Source organism: Phasianus colchicus, chromosome 31, assembly GCF_987193195.1.
Source record: "Phasianus colchicus chromosome 31, bPhaCol1.hap1.1, whole genome shotgun sequence".
Classification (NCBI taxonomy): Eukaryota; Metazoa; Chordata; class Aves; order Galliformes; family Phasianidae; genus Phasianus; species Phasianus colchicus.
Genome location: NC_143466.1, coordinates 1,846,223 through 1,864,229, shown reverse-complemented (window position 1 = coordinate 1,864,229; position 18,007 = coordinate 1,846,223). Strand labels below are relative to the sequence as shown.

Here is an 18,007-nt window from a genome sequence, read left to right as displayed (position 1 = left end):
ACTAGGACAGGGGACAGCAGTCAGCCTTGTCCCTCACCCAGGATGAGGGCCAGTGCCATTGGTGCCATGAGCTTGGGGACAGCGAGACTGCAGTGGGGAAAGGAAGTGGCCGGAGAGCTGCTGTCAGTTCTCATTTTGGGATAGAACTGCCATGATGTCACCTCCCCATATGACAATTGTGGCACGCAGATGACAGTGCACACATCTCCTTTACAGCGCCCCACACAGGCTGTCACCTGTCAGCTCTCACAAACTGTCCACAAAGCACTTCCTGAACGTGGCCTGCCACTGTGCCCAACATGGGATGCCAAACACAGCACACGTGGCTCCAATGGGGTGTCCCACACGGAGTATCACATGTGATCCCCAACACATCCAGGTAGCTGTCACCGCATATTTTGGGCACCACACTCTGTCCCCACTGTGCATTCCTCCACCATCCCCACTGGGGACAGCAGCAGGGACCTTTGGGAACACAGTGACACCCACACAGGCATTTGTCAGATGCTATGGACTAAGATGTACATCGAGGAACACCCGTGGTCTGTTGTGTTGGATTGGTACAGATTGTGGCATCCCACAGCAGATGTGGTGGGATTATTGACATAAATCAGAAAAATGTGTTGTCCTTCGTAAACGGTGGCTGGATTTTGGGGTGGATTGGTTGGCTTTGGGATTCTCAACCGGTTGTAATGAATGTATGGTGGTTAAGGAAGAGATGTTAGAGACGAGCATTTGAGGGTAATTGATGTCATCCAAAGGCAACTGATGTCATCTACCCGGGCTTCCACAGTGTCCTTGACAAGATCTCACACCACACCCTCATCTCAAAATGGGAGAGAGGTGGATGTGAGAATTGGGCTGTCCTGGAGAGAAGGAATTGGTTGGGAAGTCGCAGCCAGAGGGCTGTGCTCAACAGCTCCATGTCCAGTGGAGGTAGTGTTAAGTCGTGACCCCCAGAGGTCCCTCCTGGGAGCGCTGCTCTTCACCACCTCTCTCACTGACAGAGATGATGGCATGGGGTGCAGGCTCAGCACTTTGCTGATGGCGCTGAGCTGAGTGCTGCAGTCGATAGGACAGATGGAAGGGATGCTGGAAAGGACTAACAGAAAGCACATTCTTGACTTTCTGTGCTGTGCTTGGTATGCCCAAACTCTGGCAGTGCTTTGCTGACACACCGCTCTATCGTTTTCATGAGAGAGTTTGGCTACACATCCGTTTTTGGCCAAGCTGTTGTTGTGAACTCCCTTGTTTTTGACCTTGGGAAGGTGAACTGCTAACCCAGCAGGCACAAGGGGTGTCTGAGGGGAGCCTGGGAGTCATCTTCATCATCTTCATGGTGGTCATCGTTGCTCTTTGCCAATTCAGGACTGCCACCTCCAGATGAGTCTCACCCCCATCCCTTCTCCAGCGCTGAGGGCCAACACTTTCACTCCTCAAAACAGACCTTGGAATCAGAGCAGTGATCAATCTGATTCTTGTCCCTCTCACTGCGTCTTGTTTTTCTCCTCCTCTGTGACGAACCTGAGTCACCGTCACTTCGGAGGGTTCCCTCCTTAGCTCCCAATTTCTGCATGATATTGAATGAGAAGAAAGAGATGTAGGAAGAGATGAAGAGTTAAAAGCCCAAAGGGAATATGTGGAATTTCAGTGCAGTTTAGACAGAGCAGTGTAGTATTCATTCCTTTCTGCCTTCCTCTCTTCAGCACTGCCTTCTTTCGGTACTCCTGACTCTTCTTCCCATCTTCATTATCCCCCTGGTAGACCTAAACGGGTGGAAAATATATCTGGGGGGTTCTTGAATTGACACGTGCATTTTGGGGATTGTTTTCTGAAATTATGTCTGTTTTGGAGCATGGGAAAGAGGAGGGAAGAGAGGGAAGGAGGGTTTGTGCCACACAGTGTGGTCTGTGTGGTGCACAGAATGGAGGAGGAAGCTTAAAAATAGAAGAAAAGGGGAAGTCCTGTGGGCTGAGAAAACGGCCATCTAGGAAAAAATTCCCCAGGAAACAGCAGATGGTCTGAGTAGAGGTTGGGTCAAAAAGACCATTTTATATCTCAAGCTCCAGCGATGGAGTGACTTTAGTCACTGTAGGTGGGATAATGGTTGTCCTGAGGGCAGGCTGTGTCCTCTCCTCAAATTTCCCACCAAAGCCAGGAGATCTCTGCACTAAAGACTGTGGGTGGCTGACTGTACTTTGCAAGCACCAAAGGAGTGCAGGCAACAAAGAACTTTGTATTCTGGGTTGAAGGAAAAGTACTGCGCAGAGTGGCTTGCTGGGAATATCCCAACAGCCTGTGATCTTTCCTCTCTCCTCTTTTCCAGAGCTTCAAAAGAAAAAAGAAAGGCATCTCCCAGCTCGGGGTTGGCCTCTCAAGGGAAAGCAAAGAGCATCCATGGAATTGGGTGAACCACTCTCCCTCCTCTCACCTGCGAGTTCTTCTGCCTGTCCTGGTGGCTGCTGCTTCTCCAACCCAATAAATCTGGGGTACTTCTGGGACTGGGGCCACATCGAGATGTGACTCCAGAGGTAGTTATGAGGTTCTGAGGTCTGGAAAGGCACCGTAGCATTCAGAGCTGTGCTTTGAGATTTGGAAGTTCATTGAGAGGTAGAAGCGGTGCACTGGGTGGGAAAACTGTTCGACTCCTACTTGAAAACAGAGACATATTTTGTTTTCTTGGAGATGATCATTGTGATTTTTCCCCATCTGAACCTGTTTGTTCGTCTGCCCTTCCAGATGTGAGGTGCAAGGTGGTGTCTTCTGAGCCTCCATGGGGGACTCTGTGCTCAGCTCCTCCCGGTGCAGCATGGAGAGGAATTGGGTGGTGGGACCACGTGTTCCCCAGTGCACATGTCAGTATCAGCATGTGTCCATATTGGAGTGGGTGTCACCGTGTCCCCAGAGATTGCAGATGCTGTACCCAGTGGGGATGGCAGAGGAAAGTGCAGTGGGGACAGTGGGTTAAGTGCAGGCTGCACATGTTGTGGAATGCGTGTAACATCCCATGTGTGACACCCCATTGCAGCCATGTGTCCTGCAGTTGGCATCTCACAGGGGACAGCCAGCAATGTTGTATGAACCAGTCCCCGTGTGCCACCCCATGCTGGGCCCCATGGTGCCACCACATGGGGAAGAGAATTGTCAGATGAGGAGGTGACATCATGCCATTGTGTCTCCAAGGGGAAGTGAGAGTGGATCTCCAGCCACTCCCCGTCCCCACTGCAGTCTCGCTGTCCCCAAGCTGCTCCGGCCTCATGGCACCAATGGCGCTGGCCCTCATCCTGGGTGAGTGACAATGGGGACGTGGTGCCACAGGGGTTGATGGCCCTGTGTGGGACCAGGACCGTGTCCCTTGCAGGTTGGTGGCTGGTGGCAGCGAGCAGGGCCCAGCATCGTGAGTATGGGGACCAGGGGAAAATGTGGAGAGAGGGGGGGGAGCATGGACAGGAGGCCAGCAGAGGGGAAGGTGTGCAGGGACAAGGCTCACTGCTGTTCCTTTTCCAAGTGCCCAGACCCTCCCTGTCGCTGCACCCCAGCCAGGGGATAGAAGTGGGGAGCAATGTCACACTAAGGTGCCACCTGCCCCGTCCAGCTGCCTGGGTCTCGCTGCACCAGGAGGGAGTTTGGACGTTGTCCAGGTACATTGACAAGGAGCAGGACATGGCAGAGTTCTCCTTCCCTAGCATAATGAGGAAACACGCAGGTACATATTGGTGCCAGTACGAGGTGTAGGTTATGAGGACATATCAGCGAGGAGTGACCCTGTGGAGCTGGTGCTGACAGGTGAGGTCACTGGGGACAGCAGATGGCACTGGGCACTCCCAACAGGACCATTTCCTATTGCTGTCCACTCCCCTTATGCAGATCACAGCTTTCCCCCACCCAACATCTCCCTTCACCCCGAGGAACGTGTGGGGACAGGGACCAATGTCACCATCCGCTGCTGGAACAAGGACTATGGGGCCACCTTCCTCCTGCACAAGGATGGGTGCTCAGCCGCGGTGCAATGTCAGGACCCTGATGATGCTGGCACGGCCTCCTTCACCTTCTTTGGGGTGGCCCTGGCAGACTCCGGCACCTACAGGTGCTCCTTCCACCCCTGGCATTCCCCCTTTCTGTCCTCACCCCTTGGGGACAGTGTGACATTGGAGGTGACACCCACACCTGCACCCCCAGGTAGGTACCAGCCCCCATTTGGGTGCCTCCAGTGTCACCCATGGGTGGCAGTGTCATCACATCCCTTCCCCATGGCGGTGATGCTGGGGATGAAGACATCCAAATAACTCCTGCGCCCCGCAGGTGCTGAGTTGGTGTCCCATGGGAACCTGGTGGTGGCAGAGCTGAGGGGCTGTGCTGCTGCCCTCGTTTTTGCCCTTGGCATCTTCTTTGTCATCATCAGATGCCCGCAGCCTCTGGATACGGAGAGATGAGAGTCTGGGTGGGGAAGGGATTTAATGGTTTTGATCTCCTGCAGATCTCTGTAGATCTCCCCAGTTGTCCTCTTGCTCCCCTTCCATTCTTCTGTAGAGTGCACCAGGTGTACCTTTTGATCCACTATTGGTTTCCTATCGATTCCCCCAAGTGTTCCCTGACCCCATCCCATCTCCTACAAATCCCCCCATGTATCCCCTGCCTCGCCTTCCAGCCCCTATCAATTATCTTATCCACCCCTCCCCTACAGATCACCTCCAGAGCCCCCTGACTCCCATTCAGCCCAACGTACATCTCCTATAGATTCCCTCATAAACCATCACTGTTCTTTCTCTCTTCCTTGACTGTCTTATTAAACTGTTTTTTCTCTCAGCCTCTGAGTTCCAGATTATTTTTCCTCTGCTTCTCTCCCCTATCCCACTGGAAACAGTCAGTGAATGATGAGAAAGGCTTTTCTACACTTTGAGAAGAGCCTTTCTCATCACTTGACTGCAACTCTCAAGCGTGAGAAGACAAGATCCTCTGGAGAAAGACATTCCCTCACTCTGCATTCTCTGTCTCTGCTTCTGCTCTCTGGTGAAGGCTTTGGGGAAAAGCACTGTGAGTCGGGCAGGGCAGCGCAGGGTGCACGGCAGTAAGAACTGTGCATCAGCCCTGAAGGCACCCAAGGGGGGATTTATTTTGGCATAGGATTAGAAACCATGAGTCTGCCTGAAAGGTGACAGGGGAACGGCCCTGGCACGGTGTGGGTGCTGGGGAGGACATTTACAGTTTGGGGTAACAGGGGTCACTGTCACACTGCACTGCCAGGAGGGGCTGGGCAGGAAAGTGAGGAGTGGGACTTTGTGGAAGGAGGGAATATCTGAACCGGTTTTCTTTCTCTTGGTGATGGGATCTGTGTGAGTCACTACTGCTGTCTTTGTGATGGTTCAACGTTTGTGTTGTAAAAGTGTTCCTTGTGGAATCCCATTCCCTGCTTGAAATACTCTGTGTTGCTGGGGACGTTGGTTACGACTCTTACCCAGGGAATTTGGTGCCCTGGGGAAGCGGGTGGGCTCCATTACTCAGCATCACACAAGGGATTTTCAACCAGTCCTGAAGAGCAGCCGGGATAAACAGCTGTGATGGGACAAAGGGTGTCAAGAGAAAAACTGAAAAGACCCCTCTGGCTCAGTGGAGAGATGTCATTGGTGAGCCTGGGGGAACACTGACTAAGAATCCAGGAACATAAATGATGTAACAGGACCAGATGTTATAACTGAGTTTTGTAATGGTGAGACCGAGTGCTGGGTGTCTGTGGGAATGTATTGTTTGAGTCGTGGGCTTTGGAGGGAGTGGGATGAACTGGTTTGATGGTGTGTGGGAGTGTAATTGAGGGTACAAATAGTGGAACTGTGAGGGAAAAAAAGGCAGAAGGGTTGAGGAAAATCAGTGAGATTGAGATATCAGAGCTTATGTTCTGTGCCGGCATGAGAACAACCCCCTGCATCCCCCGTTCCCGGGGCTCATAAGCAGAACTCTCAGAGAAGCAGAGACAGATCCGCAGCCAGAGAGTTCACTGAGCAGTGCTGCACAGAGCCAAGGATGGCTCCGTTTCTCAGTTTCTTGCTCTGTGCTGCCTGTATGGCATCAGGTGAGCTCTGAGGAGCTTCCTGGGGGGGAGAAGCCACTGCTGGAGGTGATGAGCGGTGAGCAGTTGCATCGTGCATCACTGGTTTCTATCTATTCAGATCTCTATAGTTAAAATCACCGTTATTTCTCACTTCCCTTTTTGTCTTCTCGGTGTGTTTCTGGCTTTATTTGTGGTGAAGACCCCATTCAGAAACAGCCCTGAGGCAGGATGGCTGTGGGCAGCACGGGGTGTGGGAGGACCCGGGCAGTGTCCCTCACCATTGTCCCCAACACGAGCAAGATACGAGCCCTGCCGTGGCACCAATCAGCCCAGCGGGCACAAAGGGATGCTGGGGAGAAGCTCTGGGACTGCAGCACTGCCAGACTTTGCAGCTTTGGCATGGGCACACTCACAGAATGGGGACACTTACAACCATTTGGCTGAACTACGCTGCCATCCACAGCGCTGATCCCTTCCTCTGCCCGTCTCTCTCTTTCTCTTCCCTGCACTCCATCTCCTTCTCTTCCCTTTCCTCTCCTGAAGCTGTTCAGCAGTGCAAGGCTTCTTTCCATTTCTCCTCGTCGCATCGCTCAGCCGCACAGAGAGATGTAACAGTCAGAGTGCCAATGCCTCCATAGCAATCACAGTGCAGAGATTCTCATTCAGATTGCTGATTGCATTTGGACCCTCAGTGCCGGTTTCACCTTCATGAGTTCTCGAGGGAAACTCCAACTCTGCACTGAGTCACGGTCATTCATCTCAGTGCACCTGTGGTCCCAGAGCCCATCGCTGCTGCTGCAGAAAGCAGCAGAGAAGGCACCAGACGTCTCTGCTTCATCTCTGTCCCAGTTTGGAAGGCGCCCATTCTCATCCAGTCACAAACTGATGTTCTCGCTGATCCTACCTTTGTTGTTCATCCATTTCAAAACCCCTCTCTGTTGTCCCACTCAGCATCGTGCAGCTTCACCCCTCACTGAGCTTTGCCCACACAAACTCTGCACGGTGAGCACAGAGTGTGGTACCCAAAGCACGTGGTGACAGCTGGCTGGACGTGTTGGAGAGCACAAGTGACATCCCATGGGAGAAACCCATTTGGAGCTACATGTCCTGCAATTGGCATCCATGGGCGACACCAAGCAAGGCCATGTGGTGGTGGAAGATCTTTGAGGACCCTGTGTGACATCCCAGGGTCGACTGCTTGTGTGCGGCACCCCGGTGGAACCTTCTGTGCTGCTATGTGTGTGCCACCCCATCAGGTTCAAAACATTGCCACTCCCTGGGGACTGAATTTGACACGTGAGGAGGTGACAAATCACAACGTCCAGATTCAAAAGGGGAACTGAGAGCTGCTTTCTCTCACCACTCCCTGTCCTCACTGCAGTCTTGCTGTCCCAGAGCTGCTCCTGCCTCATGGCATCAATGGTGCTGGCCCTCATCCTGGGTGAGTGACAGTGGGGATGTGGTGCCACGGGGGTTGGAGGCCCTGTGTGGAACCAGGACCGTGTCCCTTGCAGGTTGGTGGCTGGTGGCAATTAGCAGAGCACGGCATTGTGAGTATGGGGACAGAGGAAGAATGGGGAGAGTGGGAGGGGCGTGTGGTCAGGGTGCCATCAGAGGGACACAGGAGGGTGTGCAGGGCCAAGGCTGACTCCTGTCCCCTGTCCTAGTGCCCAGACCCTCCCTGTCACTGCACCCCAGCCAGGGGGTGTCCCTGGGGGACAATGTCACCCTGCGCTGCCACTTGAGCCGGCTGGCTGCCTGGGTCTGGCTGTACCAGGATGGAGGTAGGACACACAACAAGTACCAGGACAAGGAGCAGGATGCGGTCGAGTTCTCCTTTGTTAGCACGAGTTGGGAGCATGCAGGGGCGTATCGGTGCCAGTACCATGTGTCTGAGCCACTGGGGACATCAGAAAAGAGCGATCCCGTGGAGCTGGTGCTGACAGGTGAGGGCACTGGGAATAATGGTGGGCCTTGGGCTGTACCCACAGGGTGGTGTCCCACCTCTCTGCCCTCCCTGCACACAGATCGCAGGTACCACCCACCTGGCATTTCTCTGAGCTTTGAGGGACACGTGATGACAGCCATCAATATCAGTATCCACGTGGGGAGGGGGTCCAATGTCACCATCCAGTGCTGGAACTGGGATTATGGATCCTCCTTCCTCCTGCACAAGGGTGGGCACTCAGCCCCTGTCCAGCGCCAGGACCCCAGTGGTGGAGGAATGGCCACCTTCACCCTCTTTGGGGTGTCCCCAGCTGACACCGGCACCTACAGCTGCTCCTACCGCCCCTGGGGTCACCCCTTTGTGTCCTCACCCCTCGGGGACAGCGTGACACTTGAGGTGACATCCCCACCTACACGTCCAGGTAGGTCTGAGTCTCCCATGTCTATGTCCCTCGTATCACCCATGGGTGGCAGTGTCACCTCATCCCGTCCCCAGGGTGGTGGCTTCTGGGGATGGCATCACCCAAACACCCGGACTGCACAGGTGCCAATGGGGAATCCCGTGGGAGCCTGGTTGTGGCAGTGGCAGGGGGCTGTGCCACTGCCCTCGCCTTCGGCCTCATCCTCATCACCTTCTTCCTCCTGCCTGCCCGCAGACGCCAGATACAGAGAACTGCCAGCTCTGGTGAGGAAGGGGTTAAATGGTTTCATCTCCCAGAGATGCCGCAAGCACTCACTGCTGCACACTGCAACCCCAGTCCATGCCCTGGAGTTCCCATTTCCCTGTCCATCCTGTATAAATCCCCCTCCATGTCCCTCTGGGATCCCTCTGAGTTCCTCCATAACCGCGACCCTCCCCCTTTCCTCTTTTTGATGCAGGTGAACCCCTCAAGAGTTCCAAGGCCAAGGAGCTCCAGGTAAGAGTCTGTGTGTGATGACCTTAAATTCCAAACTGCTCCCTAAGCTCTCCCCCTCCCAGCAGACCATAAGAGGAACCCAAAACCCATGGTGAACCCAGAGGACCTCCAGCACTGTATGGCTTACCATAACCTTATCTGCACTCCCCAAACCCAACCCATGCACAACCCAAATCCACACTGTGGACAGTCCCCTCATCCTTCATCTCAGCCCCCATGTTCCCTGAGGACATCCACACCCCAAGCTCAACACAAACTCCATGAACATCACAGAACATGAACCCAAAACACCACTCATCTGGACCCTTAGTGTCTGACCCATGGCGCTGACAATCTCAGCCAACTGTCGAATCTCCAAACCCTAAATGTCCACTGAATACCCCATGGGCAACCACAAACACCTACGTCATACCCATAGGAACACCACATCTAAGCCTCTGCACACCCCTAAACCCTTAACCATCCCCCAGATCCCATGGGCACCCTCAAGCCAAGTAGTGGGAAGCCCTAAAAACACTTGTAGCATCCCTCAGAGTCTGACCCATGCAGACCCCGAATCTCAGGCAGCCCAGAACCACAAGCGCACTCTCTTGGCTATTACCCTACATACTGAGACCATTGGTCCCCCCACAAGCACTTTGGGGAACACCATGGTATCACCCCACCATTTCCCTGTGTCTCCAGGTGCCACCAGAAGACAACGAAGGGCTGACCTACATTGAGCTGCAAGCTGTGATCCCCAGCTTCTGCCGCCCTGGGGCCAGCACGGTGCCCCAGCCCCCTGTTATCTATGCTGAGGTGGGCTCTGAAAGACCCCAATGATGTCCCCCACGTGGGTTGCCTCCTTTTCGGAGTGCAAGAATGGAAACAGACACCAAGTTCCCGCTTGGGTCTCATTGATGCCCTCTGCTCCTGCAGTCCCACAAATCTCCCCAAATTTAACGTCCCCCAAATCCCCACCAGTGTGCACCAAATTGTCCCTAATCCCACTTCATCCCTGAACAGTCATCACTACCATCACAATCCGTCCTTATCACCTGGATTCCTTTACACCCCTGGACACCTCCAAAGCCTCCCCATACACACCCAAACTTCATCCAACACTCTTGTAGGACCCCCACAGCTCTGCACCAAACTCCACCAGCAGCCTTGAGGGATCCCTGGCTTGGTCCCAAGTCACCACAAAAGGCCCCATAACACTGCAGTGGTGTGTAACAACAGGCGTGCATGAGCCCACGAGTGCAATTCAAGGAGTGTTCTCACACTGCTGTCACTGTCACCACTGCTGAAACGCACCGCCTCACTGTGCTCACATCCGCCCCCTGGTCTCCATCAGAGCTCACAAGCGTCGATGAATGTCAGTGGGGCCATTATTTCTGCATGGGGGAATTCAGCTCTGTCCCATATCCGTGTCAGATGCCGTTGTGCCAATGTGTCCCCTCTGCTGCCGTCTGTCACGTGGCAACAAAAGGGGATGGGACACTGGTGGGAAGGTTCCACCTCTGCTGCTGTCCCACTGACATTCCCATCCGATGTTGTGGGCCAAAGTAATAAACCTGCAGGTTTTACTTTCAGAATAGCCCTCATGAAGTATATGGTGTAGTTCAACTCTTACTAACTGAACTTTTTGATATCGTTCATTCAAACTAAAAAAGAGAGAAACAAATCCATAAAACGTGTGAGAGCTTGTCCTTGTTTTTGTGAAAGAAACGCATCAGTCTGGTTCAGTGGAAGCAGCTGCCGTTCTTAGTGAGCTCTCAGGTGTCTGTCAGGGAGTTCTGAGGGCATTTCCCTCCTCCTGTGCTCCGTCCTTGGCAATAGTTTGTCACAGATGTCCGTACCCCAAAGGGCCGTGCCATGGATGAGGCAGATGTGGAGCCATGGCTGTTTCTCTCTGCTCACAGGGGGCTCATGGAGTCTGGGAGAGACACACGGCCACAGTTCTGAGCTGAATGCCTGGCTGCAGCACTGTGCATTCCAGCTGAAAATTCACAGCTCCTGTGTTTACGGATGATTTTCTCAGCACTTTTGAGCCCTGTTCCCCAATCCCTGCACACAGCTGCTTATTTCCACTGCTCACAGTTCTGAGCACCAACCCATAACCAGCCCTGTGGGACTGGAGTTCATCTCCTTGTCCCCAAAGGAACTCCTCATTCCTGAGGGGGCCCTCCAACCTTCCAGTCCTGCCCAAAATACACCCACCATTCCTCTGGAAACCAAAACTCTTTGCAATCCAAGCCAAAATCGAGCCACCAGTCCCGTGGGACCTCAGATCTGTCCCCAGCCACCCCAAGGCCAGCAGGATCCACGTATCTGACCACACATGTGCACACCCATATGTGAGCCTCCACATGTGTGCCACTGCTTCTGCTCATGTATCCGACATGTGTGGCACAGTCACACAGGCACAGCAGTCTGGCCGTCTCCAAGCTGCTCCTGCCTCATGGCACCAATGGTGCTGGTCCTCATCCTGGGTGAGTGACAATGGGGACGTGGTGCCACGGGGGTTGGTGGCCCTGTGTGGGACCAGGACCGTGTCCCTTGCAGGTTGGTGGCTGGTGGCAGGAAGCAGGGCACAGCTGTGTGAGTATGGGGATAAGAGGAGAATGGGGAGAGAGGGAGGGGAGCGTGGTCAGGGGGCCATGAGAGGGGCAGAGGAGGGTGTGCAGGGACAAGGCTGACTGCTGTCCCCTGTCCTAGTGCCCAGACCCTCCCTGTCGCTGCACCCCAGCCTGGGGGTGTCCCTGGGGGACAATGTCACCTTGCGGTGCCACCTGCCCCAGCCGGCTGCATGAGTTAAGCTCTACAAGGAAGGATATTCGGGATTTAGAAAGCAAGCACACATGGACATGGTACAGGACATGGCTGAGTTTCCCTTCATTAGTGTAAAGAAGAAAGATGCAGTGGGATATCAGTGCCAGTACTGGGTGCTGGAGCCACCAGAGACATCGGAGAAGAGTGAACCCGTGGAGCTGGTGGTGACAGGTGAGGGCACTGGGGAAAGCAGATGGCCTTGGGCTGATCCCTCAGAGCTGTGTTCCATCCCTGTCTCCTCTCTGCACTCAGATCCCAGCTATCCCCCAGCCAAAATTTCCCTGATCCCCAAGGAATGTGTGGAGACGGGACCAATGTCACCATCCAGTGCGTCAACCAGGAGTTTGGGGGCATCATCTTCCTGCACAAGGATGGGCACTCAGCCCCTCTCCAGCACCAAAAACCCTATGATCAGGGCACAGCCACCTTCACCCTCTTTGGGGTGACCGTAGCTGACTCTGGCACCTATAGGTGCTCCTGCCGCATTGGTGGCTTCTACCTTCTTTCCTCACCCCTTGGGGACAGCGTGACACTGGAGGTGACACCCGCACTTGCACTCCCAGGTAGGTTTGAGGTCCCATTTCGGTGTCCCTGGTGCCACTCCTTTCTGGCAGAATCTCTGCATCCTATCCCCATGGAGGTGATGTCCGGGGATGGGGACATGCACACTGCTGGACCCCACAGGTGATGAGAGGAGGTCCCATGGGAACCTGGTGGTGGCAGTGGTGAGGGGCTGTGCTGCTGCCCTTGTCTTTGGCCTTGGCCTCTACTTTGTCCTTGATGCCTGCAGCCTCTGGATACGAAGAGATGACAGCCCTGGTGGGGAAGACTGCTGAATCACTTTGATACTCGATAGAGCAGCTTTAGATCGCACCCAAGTATGCTCTGTTTCCTCTTGCACAGTTCTTATACCCCCCAGTCTCCCTCCCATACCTTTCAATCCCTATACCTCCCTCCAGCTGTGTCCTTCCTCATCTTCCATCCCCTATAGGTGGATCAATCCCCTTAACTTTCCCCTACCTCCACTTCCATGCACTACTGATCCCCCCTGTACTCTTTGGCACCCTCCATAACCCCCATCCCTCTCCCCTCCACATTTTGATACGGATGCCCCCTCATCCAGGATGTCTGAAGCCATTCACTTCCAGGACAATGTCTGAGACATCGAATCCATAAACTGAACTTGCCCCCTGGGAACTCCTCCAAACCCCACTCTGAACTCCAAATCCTGTCCCTATGGACCCCGAGAGACTCTCAGCCTCATACGGCTTTCTTTGTCCCATGTGCCTCCCCAAATCCAGCCCATCGGAAACCAAATTCTATATTGCAGGAACTCTAGATGTAATCCACCAGCCTCTCCGGTCTTCTTCCAGCCCTATACAAACCCAGACACTATAGGCACCCCCAGATCTGAGCAAATACCACCCATGTAGTCCGCAGTGAGCTAAAAGTCCCAGAGAATCACCAAACTTACTGAACAGCCCCAGATCCCAATGGCACTCCAAGCCATAGAGAAACCCCCAAATGCCATGCATAGGAATGCCAGTATCTCACCTACGGAGTCCTCAAATTTAAGCCTCCCCATATCTCTTAGCCCTAAACACTTATCAGAACTCTTATCAGGCACCCTCAATCCATAGTGAGACACCCCAAACACATGCTTGAATTCCCAAAACTAAGCGATTCCAGACTCCCAAGCCCAGCCCCACTGTTAACCAGTCTTAGCCACCAGAATCCCAAATACCCCCAGCCTAACATCCCCAAATCCTTACCAGTGTACTCCACGCCCCTCACGATGACACCAAATCCTCAACTCTAAATGCTCAATTCTAAACCCCAAAGCCTACCTTCTACTCCTCAGATCTGTGAACACACACTGGGACTGCAAATCCTTTCGAAGTTGGAGCATTGGTCAAAGAGTGGTGGGCAGCTGTGTTGAGCACCACTAATTCTGTAAGCATAAAAATGTTATTACTATTACTGTTATTTCTCTCTCCTTTTTGGTCCGAGTAAATAGTTTTTGTCTCAACCAGCGAATTTTGTCTTTCTTTATCTGAATCTCTTGGCAAGCCACAAAGAGAAAGGTCAGTGCTGGAAGGGCTGTTTGTTGCTGAGCAGCTGTCAGGCGACAGCATCACAATCCTCCTGGTGGCCAACGTGGGGCCCGAAGGGTGGAGATCCCGACAGCTGTGAGCAGAGCGTGTTCCAACACAACTGCTCTCAGCGGTACAGCAGCCTCAGAGCTGCTGCTCACAGCGCTCAGCTGTTCCTTCACTCGGTGCCATCCATCACAGCTCTCAGGGCTGTTCCCTTCACTGCGCTGGCGCTGCTTCTCGCCTCTGAGGGCTGCCCTGCAATTCTGGATGCTTCTGCCCGTTTGTCTGCAGCGTGTGCTCGTGTGACAGCGGCCATGGATGCCATGTGCTCCTTGTGCTCAGCAGTGCCATCACTCTGGCACTGCAGGACCCTCACCGCGGGAACTCCTCACACGGGCACTCTCTGCTCCACAGAATTACCAGCAAACAACAAAACACATTTGCTGACATTTTCGGTGTGCTTGCTACCTCTCCAACACTTGCCATAACAAGGCTCTTGCCAGAACAACAGAGGCTGCAAAGCACCAGATGCTGTGAGATAACCGCACAGCCTTTGTGTGTCCACCAATCGCACTGCTTCTCCGCAAGAACATTTCTGGCACAAACACATTTCTGAGAAATGTTGTCACTGTGAACTCACTTCTATGCAACCTTGTGATGCAGCAGCTGCCAACCAACAGACAGGAAGGGATGCCCAGAGAAGCTGCATTTTGTGCTGTCTCCTTTTTGCCAGTTGGAGACTTCAGCCATTGGATGAGCACTCCCATCCCCCCTTCTGCTCCTGCACTGCAACTCCTCAAAATGGACCATGATTGTTTTTCTCCCTCCATCTCCCACTCTTACATTCTTTCTGTCCTACTCTCCATTTTCTCTCTTTTCTTTCTTATTCTCTCTCTTGCTCATTTTCCTCCCTGTCATCTTTTACTCTTCTTCTGCAGCAGCCAGAACCTACATTTCCCTGGAAGTTGCAGATCAAGCAATAACACCAATGTCCAAGGATCCCTGATCCGTATCACTCAATAATTGTTCCTAGGAAGTCCCCTAATTTTGTTGCAGGGCAGCTGATTGGTTGCTGCTGGAAAGTTCAATAAATGCTCTTCTGTTGCTCCTCTGAGTCACTGTCTGACTCTGTTGCCCTGCAGACCCCAGGAAAGCACGGACTGCACTCTTGGAGAACTGTGCAGAGAGTCTGGCATGCCTTGAGAGACAGCGTGACAGGGCACACACCTTTTGGGGACAGTGTGTGACACCCCAGAGTTGACAGTGTGTGTGGGGCACCTCAAGAGGCACAGTGTGCAGTGAACACTTATCCACTTGTCCCACTACAAAAGGACACCACAGCATCACCACTGCTAAGGGCTCACATTGCCACATCAGGAGGTGACATCACATCATCCTGTGCCCTGGGGGAAACTGAAAGTAACTCTCTGGCCACTCCCTGTCTCTGCTGCAGTCTTACGGTCCCCAAGCTGCTCCTGCCTCATTGCACCAATGGTGCTGGTCCTCATCCTGGGTGAGTGACAATGGGGACGTGGTGCCACGGGGGTTGGTGGCCCAGTGTGGGACCAGGACCGTGTTCCTTGCAGGTTGGTGGCTGGTGGCAGGAAGCAGAGCACAGGAATGTGAATATGGGGACAGGGGGAGAACGGGGCCAGAGGGAGGGGAGCGTGGTCAGAGGACCATGAGAGGGGCAAAGGAAGGTGTGCAGGGACAAGGCTGACTGCTGTCCCCTGTCCTAGTGCCCAGACCCTCCCTGTCGCTGCACCCCAGCCAGGGGGTGTCCCTGGGGGACAATGTCACCCTGCGGTGCCACCTGCCCCAGCCGGCTGCACGAGTTGAGCTCTACAAGGAAGGATATTCGGGATTTAAAAAGCAAGCACACATGGACATGGTACAGGACATGGCTGAGTTCCCCTTGATTAGTGTAAAGAAAGAAGATGGAGTGAGATATCAGTGCCAGTACTGGGTGCTGGAGCCACCAGAGACATCGGAGAAGAGTGAACCCATGGAGCTGGTGGTGACAGGTGAGGGCACTGGGGAAAGCAGATGGCCTTGGGCTGTTCCCTCAGAGCTGTGTTCCATCCCTGTCTCCTCTCTGCACTCAGATCCTAAGTATCCCCCAGCCAACATTTCCCTGATCCCCAAGGAACGTGTGGAGACGGGGACCAATGTCACCATCCAGTGCAGCAACAAGGAGTATGGGGGCACCATCTTCCTGCACAAGGATGGGCACTCAGCCCCTCTCCAGCACCAAAAACCCAACGGTGAGGGCACAGCCACCTTCACCCTCTTTGGGGTGACTGTAGCTGACTCTGGCACCTATAGGTGCTCCTACCGCGCTGGGGGCTCTTACCGTCTGTCCTCATGCCTCGGAGATAATGTGACCCTGGAAGTGATTGCCAGATCTGCACATCCAGGTAGGTCTGAGGCCCTCATTCGGTGCTCCACTTCTCAGCTGTGGGTGACCCTGTCTCTGCATCCCACCTCCATTGAGAAAGGAGCTGGGTACAGGGACAGCTCAAACACTTTGACACCACAGGTGACAATGGGGGTCCCAGCTTGAACCTGGTGGCAGTGGTGGCAAGGAGTTGTGCTGCTGTGATTGTCATCATCCTCATCCTCATAGTCTCATTCCTCCTTGCTGCCCAGAGAAGACGAATACAGAGAGATGAGAGCTCTGGTGGGGAGGGGTTAAATGGCTTTGATCCCCCATAAATCCACTATAAATCCCCACAGGTGTTGATTGGTGCCCCCGTAACACCCCCGCCCCCCCCTCCCCTTCTATTTATGACTCAGGTGCCACCAGAAGTCCCGAGGCCGTGCAGTTCCAGGTCAGTGTCTGGGTCAGGGGACCCCTAACCCCAATCTGCCCCATTACCCCTCCTCCAGACCTCACCTGGGAAACCCAACCCTTCCTGTGGGGACTGCAAAGAACCCCCTGCATTTTATGGCTCCCCATGACATTGTGTGCACCCTCCAATCCAGTCCATGAGGGCCTCCAAATCTCCACCATTGGGATGCCCCAAATCCCAAACTGAAGCCCCCTGGGATGCTCCAAGCCTTAAACACCCTCAAACTACATGGGCAACCCCAAAACATAGCGGGACCCCCAAACACCACCCACAGGAAATCCCAGTGTCACACCCACAGCTTCCCAAAGTCTACAGCACCCCAGACTCCCAACACCCCCCCTCTCGCACAGCCCCCACACATCACACAACGCCACCATCCCCTCAGGCTTGTTGGGATCCCATGCTCACACTGCTGTCCCTGTGTCCCCAGGTGTCCCCCGCTGACAGCCAGGCTCTGACCAACGCCGAGCTGCAAGTTCTGACCCCCAGCACCCACCCCCCCGGCTCTTCTACAACCCCTGACTCCCCCATTATCTACGCCGAGGTGGGCACTGGGGGACCCCGCTGATGCCCCCACCTGTGGACACAAAGACGTGGATGCTGTGTGCACACATCAAGTGTGTGCAGTGCTGGTGTGCTCTGTGTGCTCACCATCACCTGTGAATTGCATCCATGTACCTGTGCGTGTGAACTCGTGGCTGTGGATTAAACGTGTGTGCACCATCCCACGTGCACAACAAGGTGTCCAAACACACGTGTGGAAGACCTCTGTGCCTCTGTGTGTGTCTGTGTGATGCCGTGTGTGTGCACCAACAGCTGGACACAGTGCTGCTCATGTGTGTCCTTAGCATGTGCTCCCTGCGTCTGCACTCCATGTGTGCCTGCACAGCACATGCATGTCATCAACACGTGCCCCCCAGATGTGTCTGCACCACATCTGTCCCACAGCACACACGTGTCCTTATCATGTGCTTCCCATGGTGCATCTCCATCTCTACAACCCAAACCAGCCCCCATCTCCCCAAGGTTTTGGGGCAGGATTTGTGGTGAGGAGAGAAATTGCTTTTTGGTGACCATTTGGAAGAGGACAGAGGGGTTGTGGGGTTTGGCAGCAAAGGGTGAAAGAGGAAGTTTGTGTGTGGGAGGGCTGTGTGTGGGAGCAGCAGTGAGGGGAAGGGCAGGAGAGCTGACTTCCCCCTTTTGGTAATGAAAGGGGAAATGCCGGAGAGTTTGTGAGCTCGATGGAGATGACTGAGTCCAGATGGAAGATTCTGTGGGGCTGGGTGGAGATATTTGGACCACACAGTGACCCGGCAGCTGTTTGAAGGAATTTCA

The 18,007-nt window shown here is 54.0% G+C and overlaps 2 protein-coding genes and 2 pseudogenes across 7 annotated transcripts; all 4 read left to right on the top strand.

The window, feature by feature from the left end:
- The first annotated feature begins 3,149 nt into the window (after positions 1 to 3,149).
- On the top strand, positions 3,150 to 4,812 carry LOC149914224 (T-cell-interacting, activating receptor on myeloid cells protein 1-like; annotated as a pseudogene).
- A 2,629-nt stretch (positions 4,813 to 7,441) lies between these two features.
- Positions 7,442 to 9,868, top strand: LOC149914223 (T-cell-interacting, activating receptor on myeloid cells protein 1-like). 2 transcript variants are annotated; one of them, XM_090127758.1, is made up of 6 exons: positions 7,442 to 7,487; positions 7,561 to 7,596; positions 7,714 to 8,415; positions 8,538 to 8,678; positions 8,873 to 8,910; positions 9,595 to 9,868. In XM_090127758.1, exons 1-6 carry the CDS (start codon positions 7,457 to 7,459, stop codon positions 9,730 to 9,732), a joined length of 1,086 nt encoding a protein of 361 aa, XP_089983884.1. In that variant the 5' UTR covers positions 7,442 to 7,456; the 3' UTR covers positions 9,733 to 9,868. The 2 variants fall into 2 exon arrangements, with proteins under 2 accessions (XP_089983884.1, XP_089983883.1); XM_090127757.1 differs by having other exon boundaries at positions 8,538 to 8,910; positions 9,595 to 9,745.
- Positions 9,869 to 11,362: 1,494 nt separating this feature from the next.
- LOC149914222 (T-cell-interacting, activating receptor on myeloid cells protein 1-like) lies at positions 11,363 to 13,753 on the top strand (annotated as a pseudogene). The gene is made up of 5 exons (XR_016460593.1): positions 11,363 to 11,384; positions 11,611 to 11,895; positions 11,977 to 12,287; positions 12,409 to 12,602; positions 13,586 to 13,753. The product of XR_016460593.1 is annotated as a T-cell-interacting, activating receptor on myeloid cells protein 1-like (transcript).
- A 1,358-nt stretch (positions 13,754 to 15,111) lies between these two features.
- On the top strand, positions 15,112 to 17,447 carry LOC149914221 (osteoclast-associated immunoglobulin-like receptor). 4 transcript variants are annotated; one of them, XM_090127799.1, is made up of 5 exons: positions 15,112 to 15,333; positions 15,560 to 16,237; positions 16,360 to 16,500; positions 16,617 to 16,651; positions 17,103 to 17,447. In XM_090127799.1, exons 1-5 carry the CDS (start codon positions 15,312 to 15,314, stop codon positions 17,238 to 17,240), a joined length of 1,014 nt encoding a protein of 337 aa, XP_089983925.1. In that variant the 5' UTR covers positions 15,112 to 15,311; the 3' UTR covers positions 17,241 to 17,447. The 4 variants fall into 4 exon arrangements, with proteins under 4 accessions (XP_089983925.1, XP_089983926.1, XP_089983927.1 ...); XM_090127800.1 differs by having other exon boundaries at positions 15,560 to 15,844; positions 15,926 to 16,237; positions 16,617 to 17,189; XM_090127802.1 differs by having other exon boundaries at positions 15,254 to 15,442.
- The last annotated feature ends 560 nt before the right edge of the window (positions 17,448 to 18,007 follow it).